This window comes from Emydura macquarii, unplaced genomic scaffold (assembly GCF_026122565.2).
Source record: "Emydura macquarii macquarii isolate MOO-44397 ecotype Brisbane River unplaced genomic scaffold, CSIRO-AGI_Emac_v2 contig_2531, whole genome shotgun sequence".
Classification (NCBI taxonomy): Eukaryota; Metazoa; Chordata; order Testudines; family Chelidae; genus Emydura; species Emydura macquarii.
In genome coordinates this window covers 379,612-402,901 of record NW_027132668.1, presented here as the reverse complement: position 1 = coordinate 402,901, position 23,290 = coordinate 379,612, and the positions used below count along the sequence as shown (strand labels likewise).

The window sequence follows — 23,290 nt, the reverse complement described above, 5'->3', positions numbered from 1 at the left end:
TAGAGGTTTGGAACGTTAGAATAGAATTGGGTCATCTAGTCTAATAAATCCTATAGGAGATAGTAGACTGTTTCTCAACGACCAGTCCATGGACCGGCACCGGTCCCTGAGATCTCCCTGACACAATATAGGAAGTCGGTCCCTAGTATCAAAAAGGTTGAGAAACAATTAGAAGACTGCGACAGGTGAGGTAGTTAGAGCTACATGAAAAAAATAATATATCATATGGCTGTGGAATTTATCACATGGCTATCACCACCTCATGTGTGCGTGTGTTTGCACAGTATGTGTGTATGTAGGTGAAATAGCTATTCCTCCTGTATATCTATATATAGCGATACATGCATAAATTGTAGAATCATATGTGATATTGCAGAGCCATGTGAATACTGATGTTACCATGCACCTTTGACCTTCTCATTTACCCTTTGCCTGCTAATCCATCTCCCTGGTACTTATTCTAACATTCCAAACCTTTGAGCAGCTTCAAAGAGCCACCATTTTTTTAAAATCACCTTGCCAGGAAATGTTTCCTCTTTCTCCCACCATAATGGAATTTCACCCACAAAAAATAATACTTGCTTCAGGCCTACTATGGGCAAGATTATTTTGTCCTAGACCAGTGACAGGTTTTCTATATGTAAAAATATGACAACCATGAAGTCCATTATCTCACAAATCTGCCTGGCTAGAAAAGTTCATTGAGAACGGGTGATGCCCAATGAGATCCAACACTGACTAGAGTCCTGGGAAGGGCTCAAGGTATTGGGCTTTAAATTATGACATTTTTAGTTATAGAAAAGGTATTTTAAGGCATTTCTGTGGCTCCCTCTGAGCTTCCATAGTTGCATGCTAACAAAGGCACTTGTTTTGCCAGCTCAACAATACAGTGGTTTAAATAATTTTTGTAAAGTTTCTAAAACATTCATAAACCAGTTATTTTTATTTTCTCTAACATATCTGGTGTGTGCATAGATTAGACAATGGTTTTGTGTAGGTTTTATCAGCATTCATTTGGGATGGCCTGCATAATTCACTAGACCCTTTCCCAGTCATGAGCAGTGTGACTATCCCAAATTCATGTTGATAAAACCTCTATGCCATACCAGATCACTGTAGATTACTCACAGACATATGCCTGGCAATCTAACAGCAACACTAGGACAAGTGAGGGATCTAAATTCAGTACATAAGCTTTGTCCCTTACTTCCAGGCAGATATACAGCGACTAGGATGCTGAAGGCAGCTTGTTCATTCTTTGTGTGAATGATGTGAGACCAGCACAGCTCATTTTTAGTGACTCTTCCAGCCAGCTCAAGGCACAGTATTGATGGACTCCAGAGGAAGAATTAGCATACCAACCCCCTTCGGCTGCAGGGAATGCCACTGCAGCCGAGGGCATTTGTGAGTTGGGGAAGGGGAAAAGTAGAGGGATCCTCTGCATTCTTATGGACTTGGAGGACTCCTGCCTTCTTCGAAGGATACAAAGTATTTTTGCTCATTCTTTCCATACAAATAGAATATCAGCATCATTGATTCTCACATATACTGAACTACTTTTAACCTCTATCTCAGCTAATTAGTGGTCTGACAGCTTGAGACTTGCAGTTTATTATTAGGCAATTAAAGTTTCAGAGGTTACTAAAATTGCAGATAAACTGGTTTTGAAATCATTCTAGAAATTAAAGCTAAATAACTAGGTTATAAATATCATTATTATACACACACACACACACACTGTATATACAACATAAAAATTAAACTTACATGAATGTTAAAAGTCCAAGTTAAATCCACAAAGAAAGAGAATTCAGTGTCAAATTTGAAATATGCAATATTGTACTGGACATCCTTCATCATCTCACCACGAGTGCATTAAAGCACTGGCTCTCAATCTTTCCAGACTACTGTACCCCTTTCAAGTGTCTGATTTATCTTGCGTATCCCCAAGTTATACCTTACTTAAAAACTCCTTGCTTACAAAATCAGACATAAAAATTCAGAAGTGTCACAATAGACTATTACAGGAAAATTGCTTACTTTCTCATTTTTACCATATAATTATCAAATAAATCGATTGGAATATAAATATTGTACTCACATTTCAGTGTATAGTATATAGAGCAGTATAAACAAGTCATTGTCTGTATGAAATTTTAGTTTGTACTGACTTTGCTAGTGCTTTTTAATGTAGCCTGTTGTAAAACTAGGCAAATATCCAAATGAATTGATGTACCCCAGAAGACTTCTGCATACCCCCCTGGGGTACACGTACCTCTGTTGAGAACCACTGCATTAAAGAGAGCAGACCAGAAACAACCCTTTACATAGTAGAGGGCATAAAGGTACATTTTATCCTTAATTTTGAATTTCCTTTCTTTGTGGGATTAATCTATGCTCTTAAATTTACTAGAAAGAGGCAGTGTGAGTATCTTTATTTCTCATTTTTCAAAGCTTAAAGATAATTGAATCAGTGCATGATATGACACAACATATGTGATTTTCTCTCTTCTTTGTTAGGTACAAATGACCATGAATTAGTCTGCTGTAATTTCATTACAAACATCTTAATAAATAAAGTTTAAATAAATAATTAAATCTGGTAATTAAGAGCATGCTTGTGCTTGGGAGAAAGCTTTCATGTTCATGTATTCTCTACTTTGTTGTGTGAGAAGTGAATGTGGTTAATTCCGGTGATTGCATGGCTCTTTCATTTTTGCAGAGATTTCAGGTGTCTCGGAAAGCAGATTAGGTACTCAATTTCCATGTAGCTATGTACAATTTTATGAGGTCACCCATCATTGTGGTGTCTGGGTACCACTTTCTCCACTCTCAGAAAACCAGTCTCTTTTCACAAGTGTATTGCATGCACATTCTTAACAGAAGCTCAACATTGGTGTCATTTCATCTTTATGGTGGTCAGTTAATTACTCTTTTATTCTTGTTGATTTTAAAAAGCTAGAACGGGTGAATTGGAAAAGAACTCTACAGATGTGAATAACTCACCTTTACCAAATATAATTGCTTTTAAGATTTGAAAAAAACGATGCCTAGAACGATTAACAGTTTGACTGTGTGCTGGAGTAGCATTTAAATTCAAGTGTACCTGTCATCATATCGCTACAGCAAACTGCTCCTGTTCTTTTTGAGATTATACTAAAAAAGACAGAAAAAGACAGGCTTTTATATCTCCTCATCATAAATTATCATAGTTGGGACAAGTCCCTCAAAGTAGACAGTTTAAAATGTAAAAAAATTGTGCCATACTGTGAGATGTTGCACTGATCGTAGCTTGTATCTATGGGTCTATTAACCTCTTAGGACTGGACAAAAATTAAGCATCTGCTCAGCCTGGTCCAGTTGAAAAGAGGGTTTTTACTGCACAGACATGAGCATAAATAATAAATAGTCCCTTTCTCTTCTGGTCAGCTGGGGGAATGGGTCAGTGTCCGGAAGCTGATCTAGTATGGAGCTGCCTCCATGTGGCAGATTAGTCTCTGACTCTCTAGCCTCCATTAAAGGGCAACATATCCTCTCCGACAAGCCAAAGGTCTCCACCACTTATTGTACAGTCAGGTCATTGTCGGTCTGTAGGATGACAGCGAATAACAAATGCGTATTGTAGACATGCAAATCCCTAATCAAAGCCATGCAGTCTGGAGATCCCTGACTCCACAGGCAATTTGCAAATCTAGAATGGATTTAAGATGTGATCAGTCAAGATTCTGAATGTCCCCAATTCAATGCCACTGACCTAATTGCAAGTTGAAGTTGTTGAGAGGTGCTATGGGACTGAACCCTTTGGAGCTCATCTGTGCTCCCATTCAAATCAATGGAAAAATTCCCATTGATTTTAATGAAGCATGATCAAGTCCTTACTGGATTTAAGATTGCCATAAAAAACTTCCTGTCCAAACCTACAGTAACTGGGGAGCAGGAAAGAAGACATCTATGCGGATAAGGGATAAGAAAAGAGCCAGGGTTATTTGGATTATTTTAACTTTGAATTTCTGTATTTTTCATTCTATTTATTTGGGTAACCTTAACTTTAAAAGTCCAGGCTTCTTCATGTTTTTGCTTTTTAGGAAAACTATTAACTTCTCAATTGCTTTTTCCCTTAAATAATTAATAAAGGTTTACAGTCATAATTGCTGCTTAATGACATTTTTTTCCTGTAAATAAAAAATAAGTGGCTACAGCATTGAGCCTGTTGGCTCAGTATTGCCCTTACGATCAAGGTTTTAGCTGAAAATCTAACTTCTGCCTTGAAAATAATGTATGTATTGGTATGTATGCCTATTCTGTCAATGTTGCCATCTTTATTGTCATAATTGCAGCATGCACAGAAAATGCTATAGTGTTATAAAATGTATTTATTTCATACAGAATTGGGGTTATGTATGAAATGCCCTCCCTCGACTAGTTCATGATTCATTCTCTTGTGGCTCAGCCAACCAGTGATGACCAGCCTGAGTGACAGTCAGACACATTTGATTTTATTTAATTGCTTATTATTTTTAAAAAAGAAGGGTGGGAAGACTTCAAATGATTTAGAACCATTAAGTTGTCCAAATGTTTGTTAAAAAGTCTGGGTGACACAGTCCAAGGTGCTCGAAATATTTTTGGAGAAATCACTAAACTGAAAACTGCATGATATAAGTGCTGTTTATGGTAACTGAGATTTCATCTTTAGCTATTGTAGGAGGCACCTAAAGAACAAGAGTCCTTAAATAATACACAGTAATGCATCCACAGTACCAATATGATGTTAGTACATATGGTACATTACAATATTTTTCATATGTTGAGTCTAAACGCAGTGTATAATTGCAATTAATTATGTAAAATAAAACCGATTTGAAAAAACCTACTAGGGAGATTTAATGCAAGGCAGACTATTAACAGTGTTTTTCAAAAATGTTCTAAATATTTCACTAGAAATAGGTTAAGTGCTTTTGTGAAGTTCAGTTACAAAACCACTTCTGATAAATACATATCTGCAGGTCCACTGAAGACTAGCTTGAGATACAGAGATACTTTACCACGGCAATGTTTGAAAACTAGGTGTTGGTTTGGTTTTTATTTTAACCTAGTATTTCAGTATGTCTAGTAGCTAATAGCACCAGAGTCTAAACTTCCATTCTCCAATGCTGTGGGTATCAATTTCCTGATCCATTATGGACGCGACTCTTGAGATCCTCGAGGTGAGGAGAAAATATTAGCTGTGCTGCTCCCAGAACAATCTGATGGCCTATGAAATAATATTGGCAAGAACTTCAGAAATAATCATTTGTCTGCCTGTCTGTCTTCTCACCTAGCCTGGTAGAAAGTAATAGCCCCTTGAGTTCTGGTGGAGTAATAAGTGAATAATAAGCTGGAGATTGATAGTGAAGATAGAAAAAAATATACTATTAAAGGGCCATGGTTGAGAGATATGTATAAAAAGCCTAGAGTAAAAGCATTTTCCAGAGAATATTTTATTTTCTTCTTATAGCTAGATATGATGTTCTGTGATTAGACTGAATGAATGATTAACAAAGCTGCTTAGTAGGATTAAGGTAACTTACATTCAAGCTACTACTGCCTCTAAAAATTACCCAAAAAATAATACATGGTATGCTTTTCTTTATTATTTTAGGAGTCGCAACAGGTATCTACAGGACACAGCAATCCAAGTAAGAATTACCTCACTTTATAGCTGGATGTGGTGGAGACGCTGACTGTGAATGTGAGAAACAAGTGAACAATAGGATAGATGGAAAAAAAATAGTGGAAACATGAAGAATATTGGTCCAGTACAGGATCTCAGCTAGCAGGCTACAGTTTTGTCCAAGTGCAGAACCTTGGGAGTCACTATCACTAGTGACCTATGTTGGGGAAGGGGATGGAACAATCCCCTTAGGTGGGTGGAGGAAGGAACAGTTTGCACCATCATGTCTAGTTCTGCTGAATGTGAGAGAGATTTTAAAAAGAAAAAGAGTTGCTCTTATAAATGATAGGAAGTGGGTTACACACACAAATGCACGCACAGCCCCTACCTCAAAACTGCGTAAAATTCCTGAGAGGCTGCTTTATTATTATTATTTTATTTATTTATTTTTGCTGTGGCACTGTCACTGTATATGGTGAATAGATGAATTATGCCAAACAAATAACAAATGCTGTCTCAAAGAGCATATAGTTTTGGGCTTCCTTTGGTGTATAATTTTGGCAAGAATGGTGAGTACAGAGCTTGCTTTGCACACATCCTTGCCTGTCCTCATGCTAAAATGTACAGACTATCTTACAAAACAGTAGGACTTTACATTTAGTTGTTGGTAAAACACTTAGCAGCTGTGTTGAAAGAAAAGATTGAATTGTTCTGTGAAACAAAGTATTACTCCTCTCCTCTGACACCCCTGACTGATATTAATGTTGTCCAGCATATTAAAAGTACATGACCCTACCCTGTTCATGACATCAAAGCATCCCAACCAAAGGCTCTATTTTTTAGCTTCATGACCTGTGAACCAGCATAGAATACTATTTGCAAATTGCTAAGCTGTGTTTGAAGATGACAAATGCTCTGAGCCAGTAGACATGGCTTTGAAACTGACTGGTCACCCACTGGGTGTGAGAGACAGACACCCAGAAAGAGAACGCTAGGAGACTTCAGGCTATTAATATGGTACAGAACTTTGCTAAGGAAGGCAGTGTTGTGAAGAAGCAGGCGATGGTGCCACTTAATTGTCAGCATCAGTTTGATAGCTGTGAGCACCAGCCCTGAGGAAGTAATAAAAAAGCAAGGGGATTGGGTTCACTAGAAAAATAATGAATACAGTAATGAGAGAAGGAAGCACTAAAGAGCCATAATAGATAAGGCTGTGCAAACACTTGAAGAATTCTGAGCATAATACACACAGAGCTTGAGTGGTTTGTGATGACATCAGAATCTCATGATGTGTAGATGGCTTTGGTCATCATTTTCCTGTGTTTTATTTTACATATTTCATGGTCCTTGTAAAATTTTAATAATAAAAAAGACAATTCATATTGAGGTGGGTAGCAAGGTTGGATAAAATAAGATACACACACTGCCAAATCTTTGCCCAGAACTCAGATCGAAACTGTAAGCTTGTTTTGAGGTTTTGTGAAATTCTAACAAATGGTTCATTGTTGGGGATGTGTCAACATGGCTCCTATCCTGCTTTACCTTCTTCAAGTCTTTGGTGTCCCAGTAAGCCAATAGCCTCCATATTATCAGTTCTGCTTTGGGAGTGGTCTGAAGCTTGTCATTAAAGACATTTTGATTCCAGCTGTTAAAACCACCTTCTCCACAAATAATAATAATTTTGCATTTCTGAACTGTCTTCCATACAAGGATCTCAAAGCACTTTACAAACATTAATGATATGTTTCATATGTTCATTACCATGATTACTGATGTGTACGTATGTTGCCTTCCTGCTCCTTGCTTCCTCCTCCATATTCCTGTTTGTTTCCTCACTTCTGCTCTCTGAACTCAGTGATCCAGTTTCTGTTCTTCTGGAAGTATTGAGGGAGGGTGGGTACATAGTTTTGGGTGTGTGCAGTTACTGAGCGCCTGCTGCTACATACTGCCATTGGTAAGAATACTATTTGGTCATGGAGGTCGCAGATTCCATGACTTTCTGGGACATCCGAGACTTCTGGAGCAGCTGTCCACCCCAGGCTGCTGACCAACAGCTGATCAGCCAGCCAGTCCCTGGGCCGCTGCCAAACAGCTGATTGGCCGGTCAACCCTGGGGCCACCACCCAGCAGGGCCAGCCAGCAGCTGACCGGCAGCCAGCCCAAGGCCACCAAACAGCTGACTGGGGGCCAGCCCATTGGAGCAACAGGCTGGAGCAGGTGCAAGTCCCGACAGCTCTGTTTTTCCCCCTCCCCCAAGGTATTTTTAGTAAAAGTCAGAGACAAGTTGCGGCTTCCGTGAATTTTTGTTTATTGCCCACAACCTGTCCCTGACTTTTACTAAAAATACCTGTGGCAGAATCTTATCCTTAGCCTTACCTTACCTTACCCTTAGGACTGTTATGTTTCATTCAGACTGTTGCTGATTTAATTGTTTCATGGCTGTTACATGTTTTAATTGACCACCTACCTGTGTGTCTTGCTTCATTTTCCTTGTGTTTTGGGGATTGTATTCTGGGATGCACCAGAGCATAACATTATAGCAACAAGTGCTTCTATTCTGCAACTCATGCTGCCTGCACATCCTTCAGCTTTTGAGTGCTGATACTTTATTCAGAATTTTCAGAACTATATGCAGATCCTGCAACTCTCTGATGCTGCTAGGTTACCCTTGCTGCAGAACTGCTTAGTTTGTGATGGCATGGGTATTTGTGATGGACTCAAAGAGCCTGCATCTTCCTTTGATATGTCTGTGCAGCACCTCAACAAGTATGTTGGGACTGGTGATTCTGTTCTCTCAAAGAGGAAAATGCTTTTTGAAGTTTGCCACTAGCCCAACAAAGCAATATGTGAGTTTGCATGTAATTTGTGGCAGTGGGCCCTTGACTGTGAATTCGGGGATGTTATGATGATTAAGCTCAGGGATATTTTTGTGATTGGCATAGCCAGTGACTGCCTATTCCAATGGGTTGAAGAAGCTAGAACTCAAACGTTTGAAGCCGAAGTTGCTAAGAGTGAGGCATTTGAGAGGGCTTGGGCTGAGAGGGGTGCTATGTCTGAGACTGCTGCTACCTTTGTGTCTACACTTAAACCATTAGCTGCTTCTCCAGTTCCATTGCCCAGAGTCATACAGCACTGTTCACTCCTGCTCCACGGCCTTAGCATCGAAAGTCACCAGCTCCTCACTGTTTCCACTGTGGTCACGTGGCCAATTTCACTTCCTACCCAGCTAGAACTGTTATGTGCCAGGCTTGTGGGAAGGAAGGACACTTTAAATCAGTGTGCTGCAGTACACTGGTTCACACAGATGGGAAGCCTGAAGGGCATACTGTAAATATAGAGCTGCACAACACCAACTTTACCTGAGACCAGGTGTTTCCTTTAGTACAATCTCATGGCAAAGTGCTGGAATTATCATATTGTAATGGTACACTGTTGAAGTGCAGGGTGGACATGGGCGCTGAAGTTAACGTTCTCCCAGCTGGGTTAGTTCATAATCTGGACATCTGCCTGACTACAGTGGTTATAGAAGCTTGGAATATGTATGCTTTACAGAGAGTGGGTGAAGTTGTTTGCTCTGTGCAGTACAAAGGGATAGCCTTGACTGCAAAATTTAACATTAGTAAAGTACTGCTGCAAATCCTTTTCCATTGAGTTCTTAAGATGTGAGCTTGCATCTTGGTATTATGCATGAACTTGCACAGGACACCTGAGGAGTAGTTATGTCAGCTAGAACGGAAGGGGATACCCAACATGTCATTCGGAGACGCTATGATTTATTTAACCGTGACAGTGTTCTGTCCATGGGATATGCATACTCTCTACAGTTGGATCTGAACACCAAGCCTTCTGCACTTCCTGAAAATCATGTACCTCCTGCACTTGTGGACAAGATCTGAGTAGAACTGAAGCACATGAAAGTTAATGGCATCATTCAAGAGGTGGAAGGGCCTGTGAATTGGAGTTCACCTATGGTGATCATATACAAGAAAAATGGCAACATCTGACTGCACAGATTTTAGAGAGACAAGGTAGGTGAGGTAATATCTTTTATTGGATCAACTTCTGTTGGTGAGAGAGACAAGCTTTCAAGCCACACACAGCTCTTCTTCTGGTCTGGAAAAAGAACTCCCAGCATCACAGCAAAATGCAAGGTGGATCAGATTGTTTAGTATATGTAGTTTGCACATATTGTAAGGAACCATTCAAGTGGCCACTCCACCTCTACCTCTGCCAGGGTGTGTGTTGTTATTTGAATGACATTCTCATCTTTGCTAAAATGCTTCCTGAATATAATGCTATTTTGGACTAGGTACTAACCTGACTTCAACAAGCTGGCATAAAGTTGAATGTGGCCAAGTGCAGTTTTGCAAAAGATGCTGTTATAAAATGATTACTCCCATTATCCCTTTGTAGTCATAATTTCACAAGGCACTTAACTCTAAGGAACTAATGTTTTGCCTAACCACTTTATTTGCAATGCTTGGCCTACCAGAGTGCCTTGTTTCATAAAGAGATACCTTTTCTACTAAGACAGTTTGAAGACTTTCTGATGAGGATTGGTACACTACATTATAAATTCACTGTGTACCATCACCAAGGAAATGGCATAGTGGAAAGACTGTATAGGACTCTGAAGAAGTGTGTAGCTCGCATACTGGAGGAACTTTTAGATACACCCTTACCTATTGCACTGTGTCATGCTTTATATGATGTTTGGAGTACATCTCATGAAAGTACTGGAGAAACCCCATTCTACTGGCTCTTCAGCTGACCTATGAGCACCACGTTGTCTATACTGATACAAAAGGTTCATCTTATCCCTTCATATTCCTTGAAGCCAACTAATATGAGTAGGAAATATATGACTTTCAAGAAGCGTATCCACACAAAATTTACACATTCTATCCTGGACAAGCATTGCATGTTAGGCGAGGGTCTGGAAGTATCTTCATTAGTCATGGCATGATCTTGCTGGCTGCAGGGTACGGAGCGTGGCAAGCATGTTTACCACACAAAGCACACATTGTTCACCCGTGTTCACATTGAACACCCGTGTTCATTTTCTTACCCTGTACCAAATTTTTAACTTTTCTGTGGTGTCAAAAGAGAACAAGTTTTCTTGCTGCATATCACTTAAGGCCACTTTTACTTTGCATAACCTCTATCCCTCACACCAAAAGTCTGGTTACCCCAGATGGGGGGAGTGGGGAGGCATCAGCTCATCAACCCGCACCAATTCCTGCTCAGCCTGGACCGCCTCCTATTTCCATCTCGTGGGCAGGCAGGCAGCAGGCTCCGCATCAGGCTGCAGCTCCCATCCCAAACCTGGAGCAGAGGGATCCCAGTTGGGAGGGGAAGGGAAGTGGAGAGTATCGAGTGACCAGGAAGGGGAGGGGGGAGAGCAGTGAGAGATGAGGGGAGGGGAGAGAGAAGCAAGCGGGAGGCAGGGCCTCAAGGGAAGAGGCAGAGCAGGGGCAGGGCCTCAGGGGAAAAGGTGGGGCAGGGGAGAGGTCTCGGGTAGAGGCAGGGCAGAGGGCAAGGCCTCTTGAGGATAGGTGGGGCAGCAGAGTCGTGTTTTCAGAAATTAGAAAATTGGCAACCCTAAATTGGACTCCTGGCCAGCTTCAGAAGACTGAGGTGGAGGAGGCAAAGGGCCTCATAACCTGCCCAGAAAATGACACCTGGAGCTAAAGAGGTTTAGCTAATTGTTTAATTGCCTGTCCCCCACAATAGTACCTTCAACTAAGAGGAGGACGGGTCAGATTGGCTGTGGCTGTTTATGTGAAAACTTGAAAGACAAGATTTCAGAGTGTGGATCAAAGTGGGCTCAAAAAGGTCAAGTAGTTCAGATAAGCAACTCCCTTTTACTGTGCTTATCAAACTAAATCTGAATTCCAAATCTTTAAATATCATTCATCCTTAGTAAATACACTTTTTTCTCAATTTTCTATGGTTCCTTGGAGTTAGGGTGCAATTCTCTTTCCTTGGAGTCGGTAGGGCATTAATTCTCCATTCTCTCTGTTGCTCTTATACTCTACAATTGCCCTCCCTTCCTCCAAAATGTTAAGTGATTATCAGCATCAAAGCAGATGCAAACATTCACTTTAGAGTAATTCATTAATATTGTATTTGGCTAAATAGCATCCCTGCATTATTCTGCTTTCCTTGTTGCCACAACTATAAGTGCTGCTAAGAGCAGAACTAAAAAAGTGCAGGTTTTCCAGTTGGTACAGCTACCAACCAGTTACTCAGGACTTCACCCCACGTTTGCATGCAAACACACCAATGCTCACTATACTAATGTGTTATTTACAAAAGTATTAGTTTTAGTATTAGTTAGCAAGGTACAAAAGGAAGCTCAGTCTGGGCTGGCTGCCGAGGAGGGAGGATGCCACCACCGGCTCTCTCCAGGGAACATCTGCAGACTCTGGCCCCAGAGCAAAAGCACGCCAAGCCCCAGATGGATTATAGGGTGGCGGACGAACCCAGGGAAAGGACCAAACCACCAGGAGTGGCACCAGCCGAGGACCCTGGAGGCACTGGAGAATTGGGGATTGGTGCCATGGGAGATAGGGTAGGAAGTAGCCCAGGGGACTTGAACAGTGCTACAGTGGGAGAATTGGGGAACCATTCAATATGTTTCAGAAGGATCCCCACTGATCGGTGGCATATAATCCCTCCACCAACAGGACCCTGGCCTGACGCTTGGAGGAGCAGGGTGGGCCCGAGCCCCACTAACCTGGGTGCCGTACCTCCTAGCCAGCACCCACTATTCCAAAGGGCCATTAAGCCACGCTGCCTCGACTAGAGGGCTGCTGTATTGACTCCAGCTACTAAGCCAAGCTGTCCTGACTGGAATGGCCGCCGTATTGACTCAGGCCACTAGGCCACACTTCCCCTGCTAGAAGGCCGCTTTATTAACTCCGGTCACTAGGCCACGCTGGCTACAGTCACTTTATTGATTCCAGCCACTAGACCATGTTGCCTTGACTGGAAGGGCCACTATATTGACTCTTGGTAGTCAGGGTTGCTAACAGGAGACTTAATTGGTGGCTCTACAGCTTTTCCCTGTCTTCCCAGCATACATGACCCAACACCCATGGCGGGGCGTACCTGCTCTGTGACAATCTGGTGGAGAACATGGGCATCAACCAGGGACTTGCTGAAAGGTCCACAAGAGGTGATTAGACCCGGGGTGTCAAACATCCAACCCGCAGGCCGGATACGGCCCACCAAACTTTTAGGTCTGGCCCCTGGTGGCAGCGCACACTGCCGTGACATCTCAAGGCATTGTACTCTCTGGCGGCGTCAGGTGCTGCCGCAAGAGGGTACAATGTTGCGAGACCTTGCGACAGCGCACGCTGTCGCCAGAGAGTACAATGCCGCGAGATCTCACGGTGTTTCGCGCTGCCACAAGATCTGTGTACTCTGGCAGCAGCGCGTGGAGCGCTGTGTGCATGAGACACAGCGCTCCAAAAGTGCCTAGTATTTTGATTTTTGGTATCTATTACCCACTTGAAGTACATTTAATTCAATCTGGCCCGCCATAGCAAATGAGTTTGACACCCCTGGATTAGACAGTGAGACCACCTCTCCAACCATACATGGACACTGAGAAGCTGTTGGAAAAGTCGGTGTTGGAAAGTCAGCAGCAACAGGTGGCCCAGCAGCAGTAACAACAGGCCCAGCTGATGCAACAGATCACCAGCCAACACCAGCTCCAAATGACACAGCATCTGGAGCAACAACAGCAGCTGCTTTGAGAATTGACTGCCCAGTGCCAGACCCAACAGGAACGCCTGATCCAACAGGTGGTGACGCTAATGCAGCCAGCAGGGCCATCAAGATCAGTCTTCTCAGAGGGCGGGTCAGGGGATGCCTGTCGGGACTGCTGGTGAGGCTCACCAAGATGGGGCCTGGAGCCAAACCCGAGGCATTCCTCATCACTTTTGAATGATCTATGACAGCAGCCCACTTGCCCACAGAACATTGGGCCACCCTACTAGAACCTTATATGATTGGCCTGGCACAAACCACCTATCATAACCTTGACCTTCGCAAGGCCTTGGACTATGCCTGAGTGAAAGTTCCCATATTAGAGGTCCACAAAGACCGCCTTTATCAGATGACTTGGGTGCCCCAGACTGGAAAAGAACGCCATCAGCTGTTGGTACCCCACTGGTTCCGACAGGGTCTGTTGTGATTAGCCCACCATCCACTTCCCAGGAAGATGTGGGACATGGTCTAGAAGGAACTTGAGGCAATGCGGGCACTGAGGGTGGTAGAAGAATCCCAGAGTGAATGGTGGTGCCCCATCATCCTGGTCCCAAGCCCAATGGAACCATGAAGTTCTATATAGACTTTAGAGGAGTCAGTGCCATCTCTTACTTTGATGCAATCTCTATTGACTCCGGCTACAAGGCCAAACTGCCCTGACTGGAAGGGCTGTTCTATTGACTTGGGCCATTGGGCCATATGACCATGTTTGGTAGTCAGGGCTGCTAATGGGAGACCTAACCAGTGGCTCTACAGCTTTTCCCTGCCTTCCCAGCATACGTGACCCAACACCTGTGGTGGGGCATAGCAGCCCCATGACAGTTACAAATAGAATATCTCTGTTGAAAAAAAGACGAACAGTTGCTGATTTCTTATTTTGAGCTATCATTTGTTTTGGGATGTAGATCTGGTACTGCCCAATACTTCAAGACATATTGTTGTCCTTGTGCAGTATATCCAGTGTATATGGGTGTAAGGCGCACAACTGGCCATGGAACTAAACCAAAACAACAGATCCAAACCCCACCTGAACTTTGGGAAATTCAGAGCCAGATCCAGATTTCCCAGCTCCATACTGACAACTGAATCTGAACATCACAAGACTTGAGAGGTTTGGATTCAAATTTGTACTTCACCTCTGGCCCATGTCTAGTCACAACCAAATACTCAGACCTTATCTTCCCCTTGTCCCCAATATAACCCTGTTTTCTTTGGGAGAAAATGATGCCACAGGTACTTATATTTTAATTAAAGCAACTTGTGGAGAAGGCATCTACTAGTTGGCTCTTGGCGTCTGGATTCCTGAGTTCTATTCCTGTCCCAGACAAAACTCACTGTGTGATCTTGAGTAACTCCTTCAACAGCTCTTCCTCTTAATCAAGTCTGTAAAATGGACTCATAGGGGTTGAGTCTTAATTAATATTTTGAAAGTGCAATGTAATTATATAAAATATAAAAATTATTATCTTGTAATCGTTCTTTGTAATCATTATCAAAAGTTTGATAAAAATAGATGTGATTAGCTTCATCCCCATGTTTCTGATTGGTTTAAAGCTATGGGCCTAGTTTCAAAGGCTGATTGGTGACAGGAACACTGATTTTTTCCCCCTCCTTCCCAAAGGTTAGCAATGTTTCAGGGAAACCTTCCCCCCGAGCTTAGAAGGCCTAGAAACATCTGTTGCAGGTACCAACATATCACGAGACAAGTGTATAAGCTAACCAGACGCTCCTTTGCTAGACCTCTGCTCCTAGAAGCATAACTGTCTTGAACAACTATTTCGGCTTGTTTCAGGAATGTCCTAGAAAAATACCAGGAGTGAAATCCATTTAAATAGATGGCAAACCTCCCATTGACTTCAAAAGGGCCAATATTTCTCCTCGGAGGTTCATTTCATAACCCAAGTTCTTCCACCTTTGATTTAGTGGAAATCAAACTTGAGAACTTTGGCAACAATAATTAATATGTAACGCTGAATTTATTGTAATGTCTTGGGGACTGATCCAAAAGTCAATTAGAGATTTTCCATTGAGTTCAATGGGTGTGAATCAGGTGCTTCACACAAAAAACCACTGAAACAATTTGACCAAAGAAAGCTTATCACATATTTTTTCACAGAATATACATGAATTTTGGTTTGCCAAAACTCATTAAAACATAATGGAGGAACACTGGTCCCATCTGTAAGATAGTCACACTCAAGCTTTTCATCTCCTACTCATCACGAACTTGTGTGTGAACAGTACTTCAGCGCCCACTGATAAACAAGTGCCTGGCCAGTTGGCTAGCATAGAAGCAATATTTTCCACTCAGATTATAAATGGTGTGTAAGCAAGGTAGTACAATACCAACCACAAAACAAAACAAAAATCCAGCCATCTCAAGCCTTTCAGACCTACCATGTTTCTCTTTAATGACTGCTAGATTAGGGCAGTGACCCTCAGCACTGTGTAAGGGGCAGCATATGTGACCATTGTCCTGGGAGGGGAATTATGACTGGGCCTCTCTTTTTGTATAAGCAAGGGGAAGTAATTTACTGTGGCCCTGAAAAGATGCATCTTACTTCCCCCTGTGGCTCCAGGCAGCTCTGCTGGGCAGCACTTGAGGAGCGGAAGGGAAAAGAGCCATAGATTCACCTGTTCCCTGATCCTCTTTGCCTTCTCCACACCTGCTTGCTTACAAAGTGGAGCAGCAGCTGCACGGTCACAGTGATCTGTATTAAAATTAGCATGATAATGTATTGATCTCTAACACCTTAAAGATTTTCATATTCACTCACTTTTCATGTTATTTTTCTTCTTTTTTAAGGGAAAGGTGATGCTGAGCCAAAGAATCCAGAAAACAGTGCATCACATACTTCGTAAGTCAGTTTCTGTCTGCTTTGCCACACCAAATAATGTTTGTCTGTTTGTTTTCATTAAGATGAAGCTCTTTCACTGATGCTATTCTTAAAAAGGCTTTTAAGTAATGATGCATAGTTAATTGTTCATAAATCATTAGCATCCTTAATGCAGGAGATCTTGAAAAGTGAGATTGCTCCGTATCCAGCTGAATAAATATTAAATTATTTTTGATGGAGTGGGTAAGGTTGGCTTTTACAACTGGAGAGGTTCAACACTACCTTAAAGCTGCAGAAGTTTGTCACATTTTCCAGAGGATATCATGTCCCATATGCCTTTGATGTACTGATGTAATTTTAAAAGAGTGCAGTCTGCAACTTCACCTCTGAATTACTTGAAATCCAATTACAGCTACCTCTGGTCTCTCACAATTTTGTTGATGTTTTTGAATTAACAAAAGCAGTTGAGAAATAGATGGGAACAGGCACTTGTAATATATCAGTGTTAACCTTCACTCTAATGCAACGGTAGAGGTTTTTACAATTTTTTTTCAGTGTACAAAGGAATGAACTGTTTAATGTTACTAGAATAAACCAACTCTTCAAACAGAGGGACTCAAAGTTTTTAAAAAAATTACAACGAAAAACAGGCTAGATGAGCAAACTTTCTTTCACTCACAAGTTAGGAGAAATTTGAATTTCTTCAGCCTTTTTATCCCATTTGAGAGGAGGAAAAATTCTTGTCACAGTGCAGTCATGTGAATTTTAGAGTGCACCTTGTCTGTAATTTCTTGTCTGGATCCTGTTATTTAAATTCAGAGTGTAGATCATGTAAGTCTTGCAAGGCATCACTATTTGTTACATGGTCAAGAGTAGTTACAGAAGAAGGTACAATAAGTGTGATTGTTGAATGTTTTGATTTCTGATATAAATATTAAAAATCTTCTGGAAATGAATCTAGAAAAAAGATTTGACATAGTCTATGAATGGCCTGCCCTGTAGATTTTGCAGTAAAATGCAGTTACATTATGTTAGCATATTTAGTCAAACTTGTTTAGTAAACAAAGTGCTAACAGCTTTATGCCTTCTGATAATATGGTTGTTGAGAATGGTTAATAGTGTATGTTGGTATAGAATGCTTCCAATGATTACCATTTAAAAAAAAATGATACTGCAATAAAAACTTAAAGGAGAAGTGTTTTAATGCCATCTGGAGGTATCATGGAGAAATGAACACTTATTTTTGCTGATATTTAATATGTAAAATGTAAGCAGAGATTATACTCTGATGTAATCTTGGGGTCGTGTCATATTTTATAGTGTGGATATAAAAAAGGTTTTATTTTGCTTAGTAAAATTTCATTAAAATTCTGTAAGTTGCATAGTGTGAATGAAGAAATTCTAAAATTCGTTTGTGGCAGACTAGATACAGTGTCATTAGTGGGCTTTATTAAATAAATTGGACCAGACTGTGACAGTCTTATTCATGTTCAATAGTATCTTACCCAATGAATGGTCTCATTGAACCGCATTGAAACTGTATACACTCTACTTCATAGATTCCAAGGCCAGAAGGGACAATTGTGATCATCTAGCCTGACCTCCTGTATAGCACAGGCCATAGAACTGCTCCACAATAATTCTTAGACCCTATCTTGTAGACAAACATCCAATCTTGATTTAAAAATTGTCAGTGATGGAGAATCCACCATGACTGTTGGTAAATTGTTCCAATGGTTAATTACTCTCACTGTTAAAAATGTATGCCTTATTTCCAGTCTGAATTTGTCTAAGTTCAACTTCCAGCAATTGGATCATGTTATACCTTTCTCTGCTAGATAGCCAAGCCCATTATTAAATATTTGTTGCTCATGTAGATTCTTACAGACTTTGATCAGCTCACCCCTTAGCCTTCTTTTTGCTAAACTAAATAGATTGGGCTCCTTGAGTCTATCACTGTAAAGCATGCTTTCTAATGTAATGCATTTACAGGGGTCACCTGTATATTGTTACCATTTGCCAATAGTGACCACACAGCAGGGTCTCGAGGTACTGATGTTCATTCCTATTTTAAAAACAGGGAAAAACTGGTAACTATTGGTAAATGGTAACTTTTTAAATGGAAACCATTATATTTAGGAAGATTATTGGGGGGAAAAAGAGATACAGAAAGAAGGAGAGCCTGAAAGGAAATGAGGGAGGTAGGTTACAAATACAATGCAGGGAAAGGAGGAGGAAGAGAAACAAGGTACTGTAGATTGTGGTACAGGGAAGGAAAGAGAAAAACAGAGACTGAAAGATAGAGGAAGAGATACAAGACATAGAGCAGCAGGAAAGAAAAATAGGGGTGAAAGTATGAAAAGAGAGAGAAGGGAAAGCAAAAACAGCCAAAGACCTTAGTAAGGCCTGATCTACACTTATCTTCAAATTCGGCGGCAGTCGACGGGAGTTACGCAAGCTATGCAAAGTAGCTTGTGAAACTCCCGTTGACTTCGTAACTCCTCTTCTACGTGACGTCTTCACTGCACTGCGCCACTTGAAGGGATGGTTTTAATATGTCAACTTCTGGATTGATTGAGCGGGTCTTCACTGACCGCTCAATCGATCCAGATAGATCGATCTGATAGCAGCGAATTTGCCACTGTCAGTGAAGACTTACCCTAAGATAAAATTTTCTAAATTATTTAACAGAAAGCTGAATGCCAAAATGTTACAATGAAGTAAATATAAATACTACTAGTGTGCATACAGACACAAAGGGTTGTGTCTTATTCTCCTTTTGCTGACACTGATTTTACATCAGTGTAACTTAATTGGCTTTAATGGGGTTTCTCCCAATATACATCAATGCTAACCCAATCCACTGCATCTTTAGACATTTCTGAATATTGATGTTTTAAAAAATTTCTAATGAATCAAATTGCACCTGGTATTAAAATAGTAGACAGGGGACAATACACTGAGACACTACAATCCACACATGTGAATGTGTGCGCACACACACATGTATACACATACACACACATAAACAAACTAGTATACAATAATTGCCTTATTCTCATCCTACAGATCACTTTAGCTTGTAGTCAAAAGGTATCACCCAGACCAATTCTGCAACTGGCAAAGAAATCTTGAAAAAATGTCCAGCCAGAGTGTGAGCCTTCACATCAGAACCCAGAACCTGCAAAGACTGAAGAAGGGATGAGGAAGCCATTTTGATTAATTTTAGTAAGTGTGTAGTTGTGCAGTGGAGGGGGCGCATGAATCTTTGGCAGAGAAATGGGGAATTTTAAGGAGTCCTTGAGCTTAAGAACATTAACTACTTTTCTGAGTTAACGCTCCTGGGGAAGATTTCTAAGCAGTAGGAGTGTTTAAAGAGCCTGCTGATGTCAATAGAGAACAAGTGGCATTTCAGAAGGAAGGAGCAGTGAAGAGCTTTAAAGGACTCTCATCTTTAAAAAAAAACAACCAACCCACAGAACAGGTCATATTGGCCTTGATAAAAGTGAGAGGGGAAAAAACGGGAGGAGCAAGTTGTTTTTTTTTCCCCCTAACTAAAGTATTTTTTCTGCTTTTTACAAGCTACGTATGCAAACCAAACGCACATGGCTACAATAGCAGTTTATTCATCCTTTGTCTAGATTTACTGCCACCATCCAAACATTATTTGCACAGCTTCAAAGAGACAGGTGTGTCACCCCTGTGAATCAGGCAGAGACATTGAACTGAACACTTACATGAAATCTTCCTCATACAGTGTTGCCAATGTTGGTTGGACATATTCCTGGCGGTTTCATTGCATGACATAATCTTTAATTAAAGATTAATCTTTAATTCCTGGAGACTCCAATCCTGGAGGGTTGGCAATCCTAGGATCCTAGGATTACCCTACCCTTAGCCAGCATGCTGCAGGACAGCAAAAACAGAATCACAACTTCGGCTGGGTTTCTCCTGAGTCACTTGACCAACGGTAGTATTTGCAGCCTTTCAAAGCAGAGAAGCCTGGAAGAATTTTTTTAGTAAACGTATAGCCAGTGGTAAGCATGTTTTATTTCTACATGCATTAACTCTCTAGATATGTTTCTGCATGAATTAACTCTGATAATATTTACCACTTAACTTAATGTTTATAAAGCTCTTTATTTGCTGGATCTCAGAAGACCCCAGTAAAGAACATAAATAAAGACCCTTATCCTAGCACTACTGATAAATTGAGACAAATGTTAGTGTGTGACAAACCCAAGAAGACTATCGAGAAAGTCAGTGTAAGGCTATATCCTGGCATCAATTTTTGCACAAAAATTGCACTGACTTTAATTAGAGTCCGTGTGCAAAATGGCTGTGGGAAATTGCCTAAAAGATTGCATTGACATGTTCAGTCAATAAGGAGGATTTAAGCACACTAGAGTTTTCTCCCAATGGATTCATATTACTAGTGACTAGACTGAACCCTGCCTAAATATATTTTTTAAAATCACAAGCACTCTGGATCTGAAGATCTTCATTTTAGGTTATCTTATTATCCACAGGAGTTCATGGGTCATCTAACCAAAGCTTCACTGAAGGTTTAAAAACTGTACATCCCAAAGAGGTTTTCTTAGGGCTAGTCGCAAATTTTCTGTCAAAGTTTTTTTGGTTTGGTTTGGTTTGGATTTTGGAAATTTGGGTTTTCAACAAAAATGAATATTTTTGCAGAAAGCTTCCTTTTTAAAAAAAAAATCTTCAGAAAACCTAAATCTATTTTTCCGCAATGTTTGACAGCTACTGTCTGAATTTTTTTTAGTTTTTGCCAGTTTTCAAGTAAAAATATTCAATCGTTGGTTGCCAAAACCTTTTAAATGTTTGGGGGGTTTCTGACAAATAGTCAAAATTTTCTTTGAATATTTTGATGCAAACGGAAACATTTTCATTTTTGTTTAAATTTATTGTAGGCAAAAAAAATTCTGACAAACTCCATGTTTTATAGCTTCAAAAGCTGGCTGTAAAAACTCTGCCAAAAACAGGCCAAGGCCATGAGACTCCTCAGAGTCACACAAAAAAATTAAAAATGATTTAAGCTTTGGAAACTCCCCAAAATAACTCTGCTAAAGGAATGAGTTTGGAATTACCCTGAAACATTCTTTTAGAACCTTTTTTGGTTCTAATTCATGTCCAGTTCAAATCACAACAGGTTCACCTATCCCAAATGTGATTCACTGTTATACATTCAACTCTATGTACTAGTGCAATTATTTAATACTGTAATGTAAACACTATCAATAAGATACTTCAGTGCAATACATTTATTATCCCTCCCACACTTGTTTTCAAGCCAACATATTCCAGATTTTCCCCTCCCTTTTTACCGGAATATTAGCCAAGAATAAGGGAGGCCTTTATAATGTATGACTGTGAAAGTTTTGTCTTTTGCTAATATTTTGAACCTATGAGAATCACAAGGTTCTTGAGTGTATATGTTTGTTGTTTCTTTTTTGCCAGTCTGAAATAGGTTTTGGCTTTATTCCTTCTGTGCAATAGCCAGGAGCATCATTTAGAGAATACATCGCTTAGGGGATCTTTTTTACCAGTGTAAAATCTATCAATATCTGTACTCCCTATTCTCAAAAAACTAACACTGCAGTCCCATGACCATCAAGCTTTCATCAACTCAGGCCCTTGAACATCAAGTTAATTCTCAATTATCTGATTCTCCACAGTGTCAGTAAAATGTGCTATAGTCGTTCCTGCTGATCATATCTATACCCACATTTTCATTAGTGTGGCCTATTTGTTGTCTACATTTACTTGGCATTTATATAGACGTTTTCATCTTCAAAGCAATGTATAAATTAATTATGCCCCAGTAAACTAGAGTTGCCATGTCATACATGAGGAAATTGAGGCAGAGAGGTTAAGTGAAATGCCCAAGTTCACAAAGTGTCAATGTCAAAGATCTGAGTACAACTCAAGAGCTCCTGGCTTCTAGTCCTGAAATGACACCCATAGGCCATGCCCCTCACATCTGGCTAATATATAAAACACTAAAATTTTGTATTTCAGAGGGAGCATTGTCTAGTGGACTGTGCATGAGGCTGAAAATTGTGACCTTGGCTCCACCATTGAATTGCTGTGGGGCCCATTATGAAAGTTGTTTAACTTCTGACTCCGTTTTCCCATGTTTAAAATAATAATTAAACGGAGTGAAGATTATCTTACTGACATTTGTACAACACTTTGAAAAATGTAACTTTCTGCAGAAATACAAGATAATAATCAAGAACAATATAAGAAATGAATGGTAGTGTGAATTAAAAAAAGACAGATAATAAGTATTAAATATGTTGAATCACTATAAGACATACTTTGATACTGAATGGACATTGTGTATTGTGATGTGTTGCTGACATCAGCCATCTTTACTGTTGTGGTGAGTAAAGATATTCCTGTGATTAAAACACAACTAGCTGGGATCTTGTCCTGGACTTTGTGTGGGACTCTGAGCAACCAATTAACTTCTCTGTAGTTCATTTTTGTCAATTGTAAAATGGGGATAATAAAACATTGCTGCTGAGATACTGTAGGGGAGAATAAATTAATTGATATTTGAAGAGATTTGTTGGAGATCCTCAGATGGAAGACACTTAACAAGTGCAAAATATTATTTATTATTTATTATGTATTTTATATAGCAATTCACATTTTTGTTTCTATGCAAATTTTTATGTTTCAGTTAAGGAATACAAACCAATAACCCTGAAATTAGTAGGGTTCCGCTTTTCGCGCATTGAACCTGAGAAGATGGCAAACATGGGGTGACAAGGCATGCAGCCTTGGAATGAAAAATCCATCCAGAGTTGTATTGTAAATGCCCTTTGATGCTGTCTGCCAAATTCACCAGGACAAATTAGGATAGCTGAGTCAGAAGGTGGCTGACAGAGTTGTCTAAAGGACAAGATCCAAGGTGAAATCCTGATCCCCCTGAAGTCAATGGGGCCAGGATTTCATGCCAAAAATCTAAATTTGAAGGGATGGGAGACAGGTAATATGA

The 23,290-nt window shown here is 40.4% G+C and overlaps 1 protein-coding gene across 1 annotated transcript in view; it reads left to right on the top strand.

The window, feature by feature from the left end:
* AFF3 (ALF transcription elongation factor 3) overlaps window positions 1–23,290 on the top strand; it is a 478,617-nt gene that overhangs the window by 292,161 nt on the left and 163,166 nt on the right. Inside the window, exons 8-9 of the mRNA XM_067563544.1 lie at window positions 5,639–5,675; window positions 16,233–16,284. Of these exons, the coding sequence (XP_067419645.1) occupies window positions 5,639–5,675; window positions 16,233–16,284 (89 nt within the window). The remainder of the gene's footprint in view (window positions 1–5,638; window positions 5,676–16,232; window positions 16,285–23,290) is intronic.